This window comes from Rhinoraja longicauda, chromosome 5 (genome assembly GCF_053455715.1).
Source record: "Rhinoraja longicauda isolate Sanriku21f chromosome 5, sRhiLon1.1, whole genome shotgun sequence".
NCBI classification, from domain to species: Eukaryota; Metazoa; Chordata; class Chondrichthyes; order Rajiformes; family Arhynchobatidae; genus Rhinoraja; species Rhinoraja longicauda.
The window spans coordinates 64,829,637-64,849,936 of record NC_135957.1 but is presented as its reverse complement, the minus strand read 5'-3'; the positions used below and the strand labels follow the sequence as shown (position 1 = coordinate 64,849,936).

The 20,300-nt window shown below is 40.2% G+C and overlaps 1 protein-coding gene across 2 annotated transcripts in view; it reads right to left on the bottom strand.

Annotated features, from left to right (window-relative positions):
- LOC144594034 (PC3-like endoprotease variant B) overlaps positions 1-20,300 on the bottom strand; it is a 1,240,467-nt gene that overhangs the window by 826,560 nt on the left and 393,607 nt on the right. For both annotated transcript variants that reach the window (XM_078400201.1, XM_078400200.1), the window contains one exon: positions 19,195-19,303. In XM_078400201.1, coding sequence (XP_078256327.1) covers positions 19,195-19,303 — 109 coding nt within the window. The remainder of the gene's footprint in view (positions 1-19,194; positions 19,304-20,300) is intronic.

Genomic DNA, 20,300 nt, shown 5'->3' with positions numbered 1-20,300 from the left:
TCTGCAGTTCCTTCCTTCATATTTATCTTCACCTCTGCACATCTGTGCACCTGCACAAGCGGTCCCCATCTTTTGGGCCACACTTACACATCATCTCTGACCACAGTACATTGTTCTCCAAAGTCACTTGGCAAGCAACCAAAGCATTTCAGGTAACATGTGGAAGTTGTATGTTGGCACGCAAACATTGATGATAATGCAGGGCAGGAATCAGGCTGATAGAAGTGCATGTAACAAGAAAAATACAATGATTGCTGTGTTGTTTTTTTTTTGGAATATTGGAATTTTGGAATATTGCCTATATTTTTGGAATGAGCAAACCAAATTAGAATGAACAATGTGGAGGTCAAATTGTTTGAGAGTATAAGTGATTCTTTTAAACATCAATTTTTTTTTAGTTTTAGTCTTAGAGGTACAGTGCAGAAACAGGGCCTTCGACCCACCGAGTCCGCACCGACCAGCCATCCCCGCAAATTAGCACTATCCTAGGGACAATTTACATTTATACCCAGTATACAAATCCAAGGCAAACAACCTACAAACTTGGACATCTTTGGAGTGTGGGAGGAAACCAAAGATCTCGGAGAAAACCCACGCGGTCATAGGGAGAACGTACAAACATTGTACAGACAGCACCCGCAGTCGTGTTCAAACCTGGGTCTCTGGCGCTGTAAGCACAGGAAGGCAGCAACTCTACAGCGGCTGCAAGGTGGCGCAGTGGAACAGTTCGTCTATTGTGGAACCAATCAGAGGCTATTTTACAACCAGAAGTGTGCAATAATAAAGGGTTACTTGCTGGCTTGGTAGTTAAGGGGCCTTTAGGGCAAAGTGATCATAATAAAATAGAATTTTCTATAAAATTGAAAGTGATTTATTTCAAACTGAAACCAAGGCCTTCAATCTGAATAAAGCAAACTGAAGGCAAAGGCATTAATTAGCTATAGTAGCGTTGAAGACAATTTAAAAGATAAGCACAGCGGGATCTAGGAGTGCAGGTACATATTTCCTTGAAAGTAACGTCATGGGTAGATAAGGTGGTCAAAAAGGCTTTTGGCACATTGACCTTAATCAGTCGGAGTATTGCGTATTGAAGTTGGGAGGTGGTGTTGCAGTTACAAAAAGATGTTGGTGAGGCCACATTTAGAGTATTCTGTTCAATTTTGTTCACAATGTAATAGGAAAGTTGTGGTCAAGCTGGAAAGAGTGCAGAGAAGATTTACGAGGGAGTAGACAGGAGTTGAGGGCATGATGTTTTGGGTGACATTGAGCAGGCTTGGGCTCTATTCCTTGGAGCGCAGGATGTTGAGGCGTGATCTTATAGAGGTGTATAAAATCATGAGAGGAATCGATCAGGTAAACAGAGTTTATTGCCCAGATTGGGAAATAAAGAACCACAAGACATAGGTATATGGTGAGGGGGGAGATTTATTCAGAACCTGAGTGGTAACCTTTTTACACAAAGGGTGGTAGGTGTATGGAATGAGCTGGCAAAGGAGGTAGTTGAGGCAGATACTATCGTTATTGATGAAGAAACGTTTAGACAGGTACATGGATAGGATAGGTTTAGAGTGATATGGGCCAGACGGAAGGCAGGTGGGACCAGGTGGGACTATGCTGATCGGCATGGGCATGTTGGGCCGAAGGGCCTGTATCCATGCTGAATGACTCTATGACACTAAAAAACCAATGGTTAATACTCAAGGAATTAACACATAGTTTAAATGTATGTAATGTAATAAAAATAAGATTATCAAAGGGGATTCTTATGGGATCCTAATGGAATGAAGGAGGATAAATTATATTGCGGAATATGGAAATAACATAAAAATCAAATATTGTGGTTGACTTCAGAGAGGAAAATAGGTCTTGAAGCAGTACGCCACAGGTCCAAGGCGCTGAGGAGCATAAAAAAATTAGGAACATCAATTATATTCAAAGAAATTATTATGTGGAAAGGTAATAAATTCCTGGAATGACATGTCCTACATCTCATGTTTTTGAAAGAGTTGCCATAGAGACAGTAAAAGCACTGCTTGACATCATCCAAAATTCCAGACATTCGAGACCATTTCCTGTACTCTGGAAGATGCAAATGTAAACCAACTAAAATGGAAAAAGGGAGGTAGAGAGAAAACTGTCATCAAAGGAGGACAACATTGGAATCCATCTTGAAAGAAGTGATATCAAATTACTCAGAAAATCAAAATAGGATTGGTCAAAATCAACACAGATTTATGAAAGGGCAAATATATCAGCAGAATAGAGAAGAGCAAACTTGCTATTGTGGTGGTATTTGTTTATCAGAAGACTGAGAAAGTGCCAAGAAAGATTAAATAGATTGCTAACTGTTGAGGATAATGCACTGATTCAGATTGAAGATTGGTTTAGAGAAAGAAAACAACACAGAAATGGACAGGTAAATATGTGAATGGATAGTGACATAGTAAATAGAATATAATGTAGGAAATGTGAGGTCATTCATTTTGGTGGAAACATTTTTTAAAAAATAATGAGAGATTAAAAAAAAGATTATCAAAATGTCGATTATCAAAATTATCAAAATGCTCGTCAAGTCAAATTTATTGTCAAATGCACAAGTATGATGAGGTACAGGCACAATAAAAATCTTGCTTGCAGTGGCATCATAGGCACATGGAATTAGGCAACACACAAAAACAAGAATTGTACATACATTGTACATGGATTACTGACATTTGACAAAACTAAACTAAAGTAATCTCTACCACTACACAACAAGACATTAGTGCAAAAATGCACATGATAAATAAGAAAACAAGTCCTTTGGTAGTGCAAGCACTGGAAGTAAATAAGCAGGTACAGCAGACAATTAGGAAGGCAACGTGAATGTTTGCTTTTAATGCAAGAGGATTTGAGCAGGTACAGAAGCAGCTTGTTGTAATTCTGACTGCGGATGCTGTCTGTGTGGAGTTTGTACATTCTCCCTGTGACCGCTTGGGTTTTCTACGGGAGCTCCAGTCTCCTTGTCAACTCTAAAGACATGCAGGTTTGTCGGTTAATTGGCTTCTGTAGATTGTACAGGGTGATCACTGATCGGCATGGACATGGTTGGTCAAAGGGCCTGTTTCCACGCTGTATCTCTAATTTTTTTTTTTAATTACATGGAGCCCTGGTGAGATTGGATGTAAATGATCATGTACTGATCTGAGATATTGTCGGTCTTCTAGAGTTTTTTCCAGCTTTTTATGATTTTATTTCCATTTTCCAAAATCAACAGTTTTTTTCATTGTTAAACTGAGGCAGATGTTAAATTCACCACCAACAACTTCCATAAAAATAGCATCACAGGATGGTGTAGAAGGCATTTGGCATGCTGGCCTTCATCGATCAAGGCATTTAGATGTTCAGACGCTATGTTAAATTTGTACATGACTTCTTGGAGTATTGTGCACAGTTTTGATTACCCTGCTGAAGGAAAGGTGTTATTAAACTGGAAAGGTTGTGAAGAAGATTCACAAGAATGTGCCAGACCTCGAAGGTCTAGGTTATAGGGAAAGGTTGGGCAGACTGACTTTATTCTTGAAAGTGTAAGAAACTGAGTGGTCTTCTCATAAAGGTTTATAAAATCATGAAGGTCATAGTTAAGGTGAGCGTATGCAGTCTTTTTCCGGGGGAAGGGGAATCAAAACTAGACACCATAGGTTTAATGTGAGAGTGGAAATATTTAAAAGCAAACTGATGGAGAATCTCTTCACATAAAGGCTGGTACATGTATGGAAAGAGCTGCCAGAGAAAGTGATTGAGTCAGATAACAACATCAAAAGGCTCTTTGGCAGGTACATGAATTGGACAGATTTTAAGAAATATGGGCCTAATATTGTGAAAAGGAACGAGCTTAGCATTATTCCTGGGAATAATGCAGAAGTTGCAGGATCAATTTATCCCAAAGAAGAGGAAAGATTCTAAGGGGAGTAAGAGGCACCCGTGACTGACGAGGGAAGTCAAGGACAGCATAAAAATAAAAGAGAAGAAGTATGCTGCAAACCTCCTGTTCCCCCCCACCCCATCCGGACCAAACTCAGATCCTGGGGGGACAGGGCTTTCTCCATCGCTGCTCCCACACTCTGGAACTCACTACCCCAAACCATCAGAGACTCCTCCTCACTCACCACATTCAAAACATCACTGAAGTCTCACCTGTTCAGCACTGCCTTCAATCACTGACCGTCACCTCACCTTCTTTTTCCTTTTCTCTTCGTTTACTTATTTATCTATTTATTTTCTTTTATGTTTTAGTAAACCTTGTAAAGCGTCTTTGAGTGTTTAGAAAAGCGCTATATAAATGTAATGCATTATTATTATTATTATTATTATAACATAGCAAAGAAGGGTGAGAAGCCAGAGGATTGGGACTCTTTTAAAGAGCAACAGAAGATAACTAAAATGGCAATACGGGGAGAAAAGATGAGGTACGAGGGTAAGCTAGCCAATAATATAAAGGAGGATAGCAAAATTTTCTTTAGGTATGTGAAGAGGAAAAAAATAGTCAAGGCAAACATGGGTCCCTTGAAGACAGAAGCAGGGGAATTTATTATGGGGAACAAGGAAATGGCAGACAATTTGAATCGGTACTTTGGATCTGTTTTCACTGAGGAAGATACAAACAATCTCCCAGATGTTCTTGTGGCCAGAGATCCTAGGGTGACGGAGAAACTGGAGGAAATCCACATTAGGCAGGAAATGGTGTTGGGTAGACTAGTGGGACTGAAGGCTGATAAATTCCCAGGGCCTGATGGTCTTGCTATTGAGGGCGTGCAGCGTAGGTTTACTAGGTTAATTCCCGGAATGGCAGGACTGTCATATGTTGAAAGACTGGAGCGACTAGGCTTGTATACACTGGAATATAGAAGGATGAGAGGGGATCTTATCGAATTATGGATGAGAGGAGATCTTATAAGATTATTAAGGGGTTGGACACGTTAGAGGCAGGAAACATGTTCCCAATGTTTGGGGAGTCCAGAACCAGGGGCCACAGTTTAAGAACAAGGGGTAGACCATTTAGAACGGAGATGAGGAAAAACTTTTTCAGTCAGAGTTGTAAATCTGTGGAATTCTCTGCCTCAGAGGGCAGTGGAGGCCAATTCTCTGAATGCATTCAAGAGAGAGCTAGATAGAGCTCTGAAGGATAGCGGAGTCAGGGGGTATGGGGAGAAGGCAGGAACGGGGTACTGATTGAGAATGATCAGCCATGATCACATTAAATGGTGGTGCTGGCTCGAAGGGCCGAATGACCTACTCCTGCACCTATTGTCTATTGGCACAATGGGCCAAATGGCCTGTTTGTGTGCTATATTACTCCATGATACTATAACAAGAGATTGCTCAGTGAAGAGATTGAAGGATAAAAGTAATGAAGATACCTTGATGAGATCTTTATTATGTCTTATAAACTAGGGTTTAGTTTTAGTTTAGAGATACAGCATGGAAACAGGCCCTTCAGCCCACCAATTATCACCCGTATACGAATGCTGTTATCCCAGTTTCAATTCACATTAGGGGCAATTTTACAGATGCCAATTAACTTACAAATCTGCACGCCTTTGGAGTGTGGGAAAAACTGGGGCAACCCGAGAAAACCCATGTGGTCACAGGGAGAATGTACAACCTCCATATAGACATCACCTATAGTCAGGATCAAACCCGGGTCTCTGGCAATGTGAGGCAGCAACTCTACCACTGCACCACTGTGTAGTGGTAGAGATAGTTTAGTTCAGTTTAGAGATACAGCATGGAAAGCGGCCCTTCGGCCCCCCGTGTTCAGGCCAAGCAGCAATCCCCTTACATTAGTACGATCGAACCCGGGTCTCTGGCAGCAGCTCTATTGCTGCACCACCAAAGATTTTAAAATAAACTGGAGAACAATGATTTTAAAACACCCATGATGGCACCACATCATATCTAACATTGAACTCAGCCAGGACTCCTGCCATTTCTTCAATTTACCTTTCAACTCATATCTTCAAGATCAACATCATATCATATCATCATATACATACAGCCGGAAACAGGCCTTTTCGGCCCTCCAAGTCCGTGCCGCCCAGCGATCCCCGTACATTAACACTATCCTACACCCACTAGGGACAATTTTTACATTTACCCAGCCAATTAACCTACATACCTGTACGTCTTTGGAGATGTGGGAGGAAACCAGTGCATCCAGAGGAAACTTTCTCTGTCGCAGGGAAAACATGAAAACTCCACATGGACAGCATCTGAGATCATGGTTGAACCTGGGACTCCTGCTCTGCAAGGCCCCAGATCTACCAACTGTGCTCCTATGCTGCTCCACCTGGCCCTTTATGCTAAACACTTCCTATTTCTTTTCAACGATTGATTTCCATGGTCTTTTTGTAAGTTGTTCGCCTGATAGCGCCACAGACCCGGCTTTGATATTCTACCTTGGGGCTGTCTGTGTGGAGTTTACACTCTCTCCCTGTGATTGCGAGGAGAGTGGTTCTCCTTGTTTCCTCCCACATCCCAAAGACGTGTGGGTGTCCAGGTTAATTAGCCTTTGGAAATTGCCCGTAATGTGTAAGGAATGGATGAGAAATTGGAATAACAGAGAACAATTGTGAATGGATGATCGATGGTTGGCATGGACTTGGTGGCGTGAAGGGCCTGTTTCCATGCTGTATCTCTCAACTAAACGATTAAGTCATTTTAGACTTTTTCATCTTCATATCTCCATATATTATTGTCACCTTAAGATTCACAAGCAGCCCTCATTTTTGTTAACAAGTTGGCTTGTGTTACTGGTGAGAGCTCATAACTATGATTCACCTCTGAATAACTATAAAATGACATGCTTTTTGCCACAGTCGTTTAAGAGACCAATTTTATGATAATATAATAGAAAGAAATGGACTGCAAAATTCTGGAAATGCTTATTAGATTCTATTTAATTCTGATAAGTGGTCTTCAAATACCAGTGCTGTCATTCTGAATTTAGGTACTGTGACATAACTAAAGCATCTCTCACTCAAAATCCACTGTTAGTAACCGTGATTGGGGAACGTCTCGCCAAATCATCCCAAGAGAAAGGCATGTCGCAGATGGGTCAATGACCTCCACTTTCATCACCTTGTAACGTTCAACTCACACAACATGCCAAGAAGACCCACTTTGACCCATTTTCCAAGTTACTACAGAATGACACAGAAAGGGCCACAGAATGAAGTGTCCCAAAATCTGACACAAGTTGGTTAAGTGTCTATGTAGAGTGAAAGGACAAATAGGGGCTGAAGGGAAAAGCGGTTCTTGCACAGACAACTAACAAGCGTAGGTCATTTTGGCCGATTCCACAAGGATTGAGCACAACTGAGTGCAGTCAGCTAAAGATTGTAAGCAAGTATTTCCACAGGCACATACATGAGAATATCAAATTTGGCGCCACTTGTTTTCCACGTGGAACGTTTAGCATTTCCTGTAAAATCACAGTGAATGGCAGGACCCTAGGGAGTGTTGTAGAGCAGAGGGATACAGTGGTTAGGATGGTCAAGAAGGCATTACATTGGCCTTCATCACTGGGTATTGAGTTGGGATTTTTGATACAGTTGTACAAAACGTTGGTGAGGCAGCATTTGGAAAGTATTGTGTTCAGTTTTGGTCTCCCTGCTATAGGAAGGATGTTAGTAAGCTGGAAAGAGTGTAGCGAAAGTTTACAAAGATGTTGCCAGGATCTGAGGGTCGAAGTTATAGGGAGAGGCTAGGCACGTTAGGATGTTATTCCTTGGAGCGCAGAAGGCTCATAGAGGTATATAAGATCATAAGGGGAATAGATAGGGCACATGCACAGTCCTTTACCCATGCTAGGGAAATCAAGAACCAAAGGACATATGTTTAAAGTGAAAGGGGAGAGATTTAATAGGAACATGAGGGGGAACTTTTTTACACAGAGGGTGATGGGTATATGGAACGAGATGCCAGGGGAAATAATTGTGGGAGGTACTATCATAACTTTTAAAATACATTCGGACTGTTACATGGATATGAAAGGTTTAGAGGGATATGGGCTAAATGTGGGCAGGAGGGACTAGTATAAATGGGGCCTCTTGGTCGGTATAGGCAAGTTGGGAAAAGGGCCTGTTTCGACACTGTATGACTTTATGAACATTCGATCTGTGACATATTCCACCCAGTTAAAATTGCCAGAGATTATGCAAAGCAATATTTATTTGTAGATGAGCCACACAGAGTACTTATGTGCTGGTTTTAAAAATGGATGCAAGGCCTTGCTCTGCCAAGGCTCAAGACATACGCGAGAACTTTCGTTGCAATTTTAAGCACAAATTTTTTTTTTGCTATTGAACTCTAATTGGTTCCCACAACATAGTTCAAAGTTACCAAGATATTTACGGCACAATCAACAACTGTTTAAGCTCAAGATAGACTCAAAAAGCTGGAGTAACTCAGTGTGTCAGACAGCATCTCTGGAGAAAAGGAACAGGTGACATTTCGGGTCGAGACCCTTCTTCAGCGGAAAGGGAAAGGGAAAATGAGAGCTATAGACGGTGACGCAGAGAGATATAGAACAAATGAATGAAAGATATGCAAAAAAGTAACGATGATAAAGGAAACAGGCCATTGTTAGCCGTTGGCTAGGTGAAAACGATTTACAGACAATGAGACTCAACAAGACAACTTTGAAGCTATCACGACGACTTGGATGGGGGAGGGACAGAGAGCAAGACAGATAACTGGTTAATCTGATCACTTGGCTTAACTGGTTCTGAATATATTTTGCAAAATCTCCTTTGCAGCTCTGTCAGCAAATAAGAAACTCATTGTGCTGGGATGAGTTCTACAGATGTTCAGTTTGAGAGTGATCCACAAACAAGGTGTACTTCATCGAAGCTGCTCGTACAATAACAGCTTATTTTGTATAGATTCTCGATGGGTTAATCTATGTCACATTACAGTTTGAGATACATAATTGTTACAATAAAGGTCAGCTAGTTTAGTTCTATTGAAAGAGAATTATGCATGATATAATGGAATCAATGGAACATCAGCCATTGTTACAATTGTGATGATATGAATTTATTTGTGTTTGTTTTATGACTGAATTTTTCTTTTTTACAGTGTTATAATTGATCAGTGCCTAATAATGATTAGGTACTGATCAATTATAACAGTATAAAAGTTTTACAGCATTTTAATTGATCAAACAACATGCTGCATTTTCTCAACATTCGGTCTTAGAATCAGTGAACCATGTTGTGATTTTCAACTCATGTTTGAAAGTACTCTGCCCCACCACTGCTGAATGTAGTGCCTCATACCTAATAATGCTGAAAGGAGAATAATCTACAGAGATGCAAACAGAACTCTTATTTTTCTCTTTATCATAATTTCTGCTTTTTCCCAAATTTCTCATTCAGTAACACTACATGTAATTCCTCTGGGCTGGAAAGTTAACTGCCTCTGATTTATTCATGCCCCTATGCTAAACCATCATTATAGCCGACTGATTTACTTTTGTTTTATTTATGCATGGAACAGTGATTTTTGCTCGCAAAGTCTGTATTTATTCCCCATCCCTGGTTTTCCTTGAGGAGATGTTGGTGAATCACCTTTTCGTATCTTTATGTTCCGTGTACAGAAAGTGCTCACACAATACACATTAGTAGCGAGTTCCATGATTTTGTTTCAGCATCGAAGGGGCAGGGAGGAACCTATGACCATGTCAGGAATGTGTAGGTGTTGAAGAGGATGTCAGTGAGAATTCACAGACTAGCTTATGACAATATAACATTGCTTGTAACAATATACAGTCTAGCCTCATATTACAGACCTATTAATATTTACGCTATAGCGGACAAAATGCCTTGTAACTCAGACGTCCGTTCATATCAGGAACAAAGGACCGAGTTCGTGGTTTCATGGCGTGACTGTTAGGTGGCTAAAGCGAGTTTTGTCTCAGTCTCTGTTTACCGCCACTCCGTGTCAAGGCATTGTTAACGTATGTTATTTGGCTGTTTTTCCAATACTGTACATATCTACCCCCTTACTCGGTTATAACAGGCAATCAGCAATAAAGGACATCGTTCCCTCCAGCTATGGACCTTTTTAACAAGGATTATCTCTACAGCAAAAAGACAACATTATATGAGGTCCCAACATTCACATTATAATGTGAAGAAATATAAATCCAGACAAAAAAGGGACTGCTGGATTCATTGCACTACTTTCAACATGACTGAATTCTGATTATTAATACACACAACACACAGGCATTCACATATGTTTGATTGTGCCGATAACACCAACTCTTGACCAAAGTCCAGATTAATGGCTGGATCATCCACGTAAAGATGTGGTTTCTAACAAGACACGTGGAGGTGAGCCATGTTTATGTAGCCTTAGTGTTACTTTTACATAGAAACATAGAAAATAGGTGCAGGAGTAGGCCATTCGGCCCTTCGAGCCTGCACCGCCATTCAATATGATCATGGCTGATCATCCAACTCAGTATCCCGTACCTGCCTTCTCTCCATACCCCTGATCCCTTTAGCCACAAGGGCCACATCTAACTCCCTCTTAAATATAGCCAATGAACTGGCCTCAACTACCTTCTGTGGCAGAGAAATCCACAGATTCACCACTCTCTGTGTGAAAAAAACCCGTTCTCATCTCGGTCCTAAAAGACTTCCCCCTTATCCTTAAACTGTGACCCCTTGTTCTGGACTTCCCCAACATCGGGAATAATCTTCCTGCATCTAGCCTGTCCAACCCCTTAAGAATTTTGTAAGTTTCTATAAGATCCCCCCTCAATCTTCTAAATTCCAGCGAGTACAAGCTTTATGAAGCTTGAACTGAATGATTTTTTTGTTGTTTTATTTCCAAATGCATCAAATCCATTCTGCATGGTGGCTAATTTCTGCTATCAGTCCGCCTGTGTAATTAGTTGGAATGTATTCCATTTCTTATTTTGTGAGTGACCTCAAGCTTTTTTCTAAGCTCTCTGATTCCAGGACAGGGGGATTCAAGTAATGAAAATAAACAAACTAACATAGCCTCAGGCTGACATAGCAATCATCAATATTCACCAAACTCAGAGTGTGTCCATGGTGAAAGATTGTTGTATATCACAATCTGTATGGAGAATGAAAGCCAAGCCTGTGGGCTGAACAACCATTGGATTTAGTATGTTGCCGCAAGGCTTAATTGATCGTAGCACAAAACAAATGAATATTTTTAATATTATTGATGTGTTACTTTCACAGTACCTTTCCCCTCTCCATTCTTAGAGAGTTTTTGAGTAGGCTGTTGAAATTGTTGTTTCCATTTACTGACCCCCCAATATCTATTTAGAAGTTCCATTCAGTAGCTCTGCAACTGCAGTAAATATTATAATGTGTGAGTCATGGTGCGATCAATTGAGTAACGTTCACACTGCAGAACATCCAGCAGTATGAGTCACTGTGCAGTCTTTCAAGTAGCATTCTCATTACTGCAGATACTGTAGCATGTGAGTCATTGTGCAGTTTATGAAGCGATGTTCACAGTACAGAAGACATGTTCCTCTGTGCACTGCTGAACATCAAGAACTTTCTAAAATATTTGTTAGTTTCATTTTTAGTTCTTGTTAAAAACGTGACATTTGTGTGAGACCGCCGCATTCCTTTTTATCTACCTGCAAGTTTGCAAATTGGGAACCACAAACGAACTGAAGATCCACTCCATTTTCAAGTTTGCTGATTTCTACCACCAAACTATTTGCCCACCCTCCAAACTTCAACTCTTCAAAATCATGAGAGGAATAGATCGGGTAGACACAGAGTCTCTTGCCCAGAGTAACGGGAATCGAGGACAAGAGGGCATAGGTCTTAGGCGAGGGGAGAGGCATTTAATAGAAATTCGAGGAGAAACTTTTTCACGCAAAGAGTGGTGGGTGCATGGAACGAGCTGCCGGAGGAGGAGGTAGTTGAGGCAGGTACTATCGCACCATTTAAGAAACATTTAGACAGGTACATGGATAGGACAGGTTTAGAAGGATATGGAACAAATGCAGGCACAAAATCACATAGCACAGAAACAGGCCCTCTTGGCCTACTTCACTCTGCTAACATGATTCCTACCAATACTCATCTGATTTGACCAGTATCCCTCCAGATAAAATTACGGTTTTTAAAAGGCATTTGGAAGGTGCGCCGATAGGAAAATATTGCAATTTTATCAGCATGCACAACCTTCTCTGGCAGTACATTTCAGATATTGTCTGCAAACATTTTACCCCTCAGATCATGGCTTTTAGTTCTAGTTCCCCTGACCTGAAACAAGAATATTGGCTATCTATTCTATCTGGCCCCTTCATAGTTTTATAAACCTCTCTAAGGTCACTGCTTAGCCTCCTATGTTCCAGTGAGAATAAACCCAACCTATCCTATCGTTTTTTAACTGGAGCCCTCCATTCTAGACAATAGCCTGGTGACTTTTTTTCTGTACTCTCCTATTGCTATCACATTCATCCTCTGGTGTGGTACTCCAAGTGCAATCTAACCAACGTTGTGCATAGTTGCAATTTTCTCAACTCGCACTCAATGACTTGACCTATGAAGGCAGGTATACCAAAGGCAGGCATACCTTTTTCACTCCCCTACCCTTTGTTGCCATTTTAAAGGAGCTATGGATTTTCACCCCAATTTCTCTCTGTACATCAATGTTCCTAAGGTCACTGCTATTTATTTTTTACGTCCAACCAGAATTTGACTCTTCAAATGACATTATCTCATACTTGTCTGAATTAAGTTTCATCTGTCACTCTAAATAGACACAAAATGCTGGAGTAGTGGGTCAATAGACAATAGACAACAGACAATAGGTGCAGGAGGAGGCCATTCGGCCCTTCGAGCCAGCACCGCCATTCAATGTGATCATGGCTGATCATTTTCAATCAGTACCCCGTTCCTGCCTTCTTCCCATACCCCCTGACTCCGCTATCCTTAAGAGCTTTATCTAGCTCTCTCTTGAATGCATTCAGAGAATTGGCCTCCACTGCCTTCTGAGGCAGAGAATTCCACAGATTCACAACTCTCTGACTGAAAAAGTTTTTCCTCATCTCAGTTCTAAATGGCCTACCCCTTATTCTTAAACTGTGGCCCCTTGTTCTGGACTCCCCCAACATTGGGAACATGTTTCCTGCCTCTAACGTGTCCAACCCCTTAATAATCTTATATGTTTCGATAAGATCTCCTCTCATCCTTCTAAATTCCAGTGTATACAAGCCTAGTCGCTCCAGTCTTTCAACATATGACAGTACCGCCATTCCGGGAATTAATCAGGCAGCATCTCTGGAGAAAAGGAATAGGTGACATTTTGGGTCAGAATCTTTCTTCAGACAGCGACGAGGTATCATTTAGTTACCTCTGTATCATCTGTATCATCTGTATCATCTGTATCATCTGTATCATCTGTATCATCTGTATCATCTGTATCATCTGTATCATCTGTATCATCTGTATCATCTGTATCATCTGTATCATCTGTATCATCTGTATCATCTGTATCATCTGTATCATCTGTATCATCTGTATCATCTGTATCATCTGTATCATCTGTATCATCTGTATCATCTGTATCATCTGTATCATCTGTATCATCTGTATCATCTGTATCATCTGTATCATCTGTATCATCTGTATCATCTGTATCATCTGTCACCACTCTGTCCAACTTTGCAGCTGATCTATATCCATTTCAATCTTTGGACAATATTCTTCACAATCTATGACTCCAAACTTACTAATCAGACCACCTACTTATATTCCCATCCAAGTTATATGTATGTGTTACAAACACCAGAGGTCCTAGCACTGATCCCTACATTGGTGAAACCATTCTGTGTTGACCAAACATTTTACCAAACGTCCTGATATTTCCTTCTGCGATTTTCATAGTTGTTTAATGGTACATTTCTTGTTCAATACCTCGAGACATTTTACCAAATTTGAGGAGGGGTTTCAGTACAAATTATTGCTGTTGTATACTTAAGGAAACAGTTAACATACATCATGAGCAGAGAAGTCCCTACTAAAAACAATGATCAGCAGATTACTTTGGCAAGAGAGCAAAAGGAATTTTGTTTTGCATTAATGTGATTGGTTTGCTTAGTTCTGCTGGCTGCACCATTCAGGAGCTAAAGAGTTGCAAATGGGATATTAATATTTGAAAAGCGCCATCCACTTAGAAAGGTTGAAAGAGAAACACACCATTTAAGGAGTCAATTTTCTGCATCATTTTAAAGGCATTACATTATTGTCCTATTCTGTGGGGAAAGTGCTCCAGATATATAGACAGATTTGGGAGAATGGAGCAATCTTCATGCTTGAAAGATTTAGAGATCTATACAATTAACCAATCAGTTTAATCAAATATGAAAAGCTAAACTGACAGATGCGATGAAAACCGAATGCAAGAGGTAAACACAAAGTGTTGGAGTAACTCAGCGGGTCTGGTAGCATTTCTGGAGAAAAGGATTAGGTGATGTTTTGAGTCCAGAAATGTTGCCTGAACCGCTGAGTTACTCCAACATTTTGTGTCTGTCTTCGGCATAAACCAGCATCTGCAGTTCCTTCCTGCACGTGCAAGAGGTAAATATGGAAGTTATAAGCTCTAGATTACAAAAAGGCCAAAATATAATTCCAGATTCACATTCCATTTTTTTTTAAATGTCAGCACCAAAAGAGATCTGTTTTTCTCTTATATTTCAAGAGGTTCATGTTGCCTCCAATCAGCACAAACACAAACGACAGCAATCTATTGACACAGTGAGTTTTCTCTATCACACCTAACAAAAGCCAGGAAGCTCTTGAACATTTTCTAGGCCTAAATAAGTGCAATCAATGCATGCAGTCAATAATATACCTATCCAAATTTTCATTAACTTTGATTTTGTAGAAAAACGTCAGTATTTCTGTACGTAGGTGTTGGCAATTCTCTATGTATTGCCATTAACCTTGGAATATCCACATAATCACACTTAACTTGCAGGCAGATACCCCTCAGCTTTTCCTGACAAATATCTAATATTTCGACTTCTGATGGAATCCAGAAGCAGACTAAAGCCAAGACAATTGCCCAAGACTTACACTGGGTATCTGCCTGTACAACTCATAAAGATAGGTACAGGTATATTATCTACATTACTTCATCATTTTCAATATTTTGCATGGTTGCGATTATCAGAAATTTCAAAATTACTCACCGTGTTGTGATAATTTCACATCCAGCTGAGCAAGAAGGTACGGTTTTGCTAGATATCAAAAATGTTTTCAAATACTTATATGGGCTCGATCCAGCCACCGCCCCTCCAACAAATGATGCTATTTAGACAATAGACAATAGACAATAGGTGCAGGAGTAGGCCATTCAACCCTTCGAGACAGCACCGCCATTCAATGTGATCATGGCTGATCATTCACAACCAGTACCCGTTCCTGCCCTCTCCCCATACCGCCTGACTCTGCTATCATTAAGAGCTCTATCTAGCTCTCTCTTGAAAGCATCCAGAAAATTGGCCTCCACTGCCTTCTGAGGCAGAGAATTCCACAGATTCACAACTCTCTATGTACAGAGGTTCTTGCTGTTGCACAGGGGCTTACAGTTGAGCAAGGATTTGGGTTGTGCAGCATTGGTATCAGGCTGTCCACATTAAGTATACACTTTTCACATAGATCGGCAGTGAAAGGGCCATTAAAAATTACATGCAAATAATTATCAAGAGGGTTGTATATAATGGATAGAATCAATATTGTCAATCCTACACTACAACACAAGTTAAAGATGACTCTTGAACACTTTTGTTAAGTGTAAAACTTTGTAAAAATGTCTCAAAAACGATAAACAATTGAAAACTCCTCTGACTAAAATCTATGCTGAAGGGTCTCGACCCAAAAGGTCACCTAATCCTTTTCCCCAGGGATGCTGCCTGTCCCGCTGAGTTACTCCAGAATGTTATGTCTATTTCCTTTGCAGACCCTTTACTGTAATATCCTGGAACCCATGCCCCATGATATTGGGGCAACTTACTCTTCTGCAGATCCTTAGCCTATTTTGGCTGTTAATATATTCTAGATCTACAGAAAAGTCAAAGATACAAATGCCATTCCAATAAATTAAAATGAGAAGAGGTCCAGGAGGATACAGCAAATGTGAAATGCTATCCAGTTGTGAGTGGAATGGTGGAATTCTACATTAGGATGGAGAGTGACATGGTTAATTCAGAGACTAAGGTCCTGAACTTAAAGAAGGGAGACTTTGAAGGTTTGAGTTGAGAATTGGCTAGGATAGACTGGCAAATTATGCTTAAAGGGTTGACGGTGGAGATGCAATGGCAAACATTTAAAGACCGCATGGATGAACTCCAAAATTTGTTCATCCTGTCTGGCAAAAAAATAAAACGGAGAAGGCAGCTTAACCGTGGCTAATGAGGGAAATCAAGGATAGTGTTAAATCCAAGGAAAAGGCATATAAATTGGCCAGAGGAAGCAGCAAACCAGAGAACTATGAGAAATTTAGAATTCAACAGAGGAGGGGAAAAAAGAGCATGAAAGAAAGCTTGCGGGGAATATAAAAACTGATTCTATAAGCTTCTTTAGATATGTAAAAAGGAAAAGATTAGTGAAGACAAATGTAGGTCCCACACAATCAGAGACAGGGGAATTTATAATGGGAAATAAAGAAATGGCAGAACAGTTAAACAAGTACTTTGGTTCTGTCTTCACTAAGGAAGACCCAAACAATCTCCCAGAAATACTAGGGGACTCTGGATCTAGTGGGAGGGATGAACTAAAGAGAATCCACATTAGTCAGGAAATTGTGTTTGGTAAACCTTTGGGACTGAAGGCAGATAAATCCCCAGAGCCTGATAGTCTGCATCCCAGAGTACTCAAGGAAGTGACCCTAGAAATTGTGGATGCATTGGTGATCATTTTCCAATGTTCTCTTGACTCTGGATCAGTTCCTGTGGACTGGAGGGTAGCCAATTTAACTCCACTTTTTAAGAAAGGAGGGAGAGAGAAAACGGGGAAATGTAGACCAGTTAGCCTTACATCAGTAGTGGGGAAGATGCTTGAGTCGATTGTTCAAGATGTTTTAGCAGCACATTAGGAAAGCAGTGACAGGATCGGTCAAAGTCAGCATGGATTTATGAAGGGGAAATCATACTTAACTAATCTAATTTTTTGAGGATGTAACAAGTAGAATGGATAAGGGCGAGCCAGTGGATGTGATGTATCTGGACTTTCAAAAAGCCTTTGACAAGGTCCCACACAAGAGATTAGTGTGCAAAATTTGAGCACATGATACTGAGGGTGGGGTATTGACATGGATAGAGAACTGGTTGGCAGACAGGAAGCAAAGAATAGGAATTAACAGGTGCTTTTCAGAATGGCAGGCATTGACTAGTGGGGTGCCGCAAGGGTTGGTGCTGGGATCCCAGTTATTTACAATATATATTAACGATTTATAGGAGGAAATTAAACGTGACATCTCCAAGTTTGCGGATGACCCAAAGCTGGGTGGCAGTGCGAGTTGCGATGAGGATGCTATGAGGCTGCAGGGTGACTTGGATAGGTTCGGTGAGTGGACAGATGCATGGCAGATGCAGTATAATGTGGATAAATGTGAGGTTATCTACTTTGGGAGCAAGAACAGGAAGGCAGATTATAATATGAATGGTGTCAGATTAGGAAAAGGGGATGTGCAACGAGACCTGGGTGTGCAGGTACAGCAGGCAGTGAAGAAAGCTAATGGCTTGTTGGTCTTCTTTGCGAGAGGATTTGAGTTTATGAGCAAGGAGGTCCTACTGTAGTTGTACAAGGCCCTGGTGAGACCATACCTGGAGTATTGTGTGCAATTTTGGTCTCCTAATTTAAAGAAGGACATTATTGCTACTGAGGGAGTGCAGCATAGGTTCACCAGGTTAATTCCTGGGATGGTTGGACCGACATATGATGAAAGAATGGGTTTACTGGGCTTGTATTCACTGGAATTTAGGATGAGAGGGGATCTTATAGAAACATATAAAATTCTTAAATGATTGGACAGGCTAGATGCAGGAAAAATGTTCCCGATGTTGGGGGAGTCCAGAACCAGGGTTCACAGTTGAAGAATAATGTATTTTTATTTTATTTTAATAAGGGGCAGCCATTTAGGACTGAGATGAGGAAACATTTTTTCACCCAGAGAGTTGTGAATCTGTGGAGTTCTCTGCCACAGAAGCCAGTGGAGGCCAATTCACTGGATGTTTTCAAAAGGGAGTTCGATTTAGCTCTTAGGGCTAAAGGAATCAAGGGATATGGGGAAAGCACAGGAACGGGATACTGATTTTAGATGATCAGCCATGATCATATTGAATGGCGGTGCTGGCTCGAAGGGACGAATGACCTATTCCTGCACCTTTATTTCTGTTTCTATGTTTCTATGGGTGAGATAGCAGCAGTCTTCTTTTCAGCAAATTGCTCACTGTATGGCTTTAGCATTGGCTCCCATCTATCACATCCTGTGTGCTGTCAGCTCCCCAGAGTCTCTCCAGAGACTGAAATTAAAAATGCTGTTGCATGTGAATGAAGAGTTCCGAATACCTTAATTCAAAGGTGTAGCTCGGATACAGAAACTGCCAGAATCGTTTTGCAGTTTGAACCATAATGTAAGAGATTATTTCGTTCATCTCCAACTCAGTAACATACTTGCATTAATCTGAGGAATACAGAATCCAAAAAGGATATAAAAGTACCGGAACAACAAATTATGCATTATAGTGCCTCGTTGTGTCATTTATTTGATGTTATCTTACAATTTTGCCATTGCCAATACAGGCTGCACTTTAACTACAACCATTGTTAGAAAATGGCAATGGTTATTCACAGAATATTCATTTTGGTGAAGCACACTACCATGATGATCAATGACACCACTTGTATGGAATTGGAATGGGCACTTTTTGCCTGCACTTGCCTCAAAACTCTGCAACAGTGTTCCACACAAAATGTTAGTGGCTTGCTGAGCATGGCACAGCAATACTTTCACGAAGGTGGTAACATTATAATCAAGACAAACAACTGGAGGCATAGATGTCCTATTTCCAGTCTCTCAACATTTCAGTTCTGAGCCTCGCTCATTTTTAAACTCTTCACGCCAAAAGAAGTGACTCACCATCATCAATAATAGAAACCACAATTCCTCTCCCAGTAATATTTCTCTTCCAGACAGGCATAATGTTGAGGTCAAATCTTTTGGGTTTCCCATATTGTTCTTGGTTATACTGAAAGACAGCACATTTGACAGTTACAACCAGAAAGTCAAACTGTAATATTTCAGCTATGTTTCAAATAGTGTTTCTATGCCTTTTGTAAAGCTACCTAAAAAAAACTTCTGTATATATGTACTGTACAGTATCTTAAACACATAATAAATGTTATTGTGAGGAATCATTTTATTTACAAGGTACAGTCATTTAATAAATTCATAATAGAAAATTGATAACACACATCTATGTGTGCTTGTGTGTGTGTGTTATTTAAAACATTTATGTATATATAGTTATTTTATAAAAGGTTATTTTGAACATATATATAAATATAGATTTAAAAAAACATCCCAACCAAAATATCAGAAACATAGATGGAGAGAAAAGATGGAAAGAAAATATCAGATGTCAAGAAAGAACATGCAGAAAAATGAAAGAGAAAGATTGAGGGAGAAAAGATAAAGAAAACCTTCATACTGCGGGGGAAAGGGATGGAATCTCTCAGAGTTTCCAGATGCTACTTTGCTAGGCTGGAATAATTTCACCTCAATACCACTGCTGCCTTTGAACTAACTTGCTTTGAGGTTTACACGAGCAACTTAGTTAATAACCCAAAAAGACGCTGTATTTATTTTCTTCAGTAGCCACTTTAAAGGACTGCATATGCACATAACCTTATGCTGTGAGTATAATCTGGTATTGCCCTAATTCTTCTCCCCAACCTTTTACTATTGTTTCCTATCGTGTTCTTTTTACTGAATTCTACGATTGATTCTTTAAGTAAATATCATTGAATATAACTGATAGGATACAGGTCCAGAAGGACTTGTGTGGCATTTGATGTGAAACCACAATTCCTTCTTTATGGTTACTTTTACAATTTCACTGTACAAACCAAACAGAAGGAGAAGGATTTGCATTTATACAGCCTTTGAATGCCCGAAGTGCTTTACAACTGAGGAAGTATGGAGGAAATCCTCTCGAATATTTCATCAAAACAGTGAACAATTCT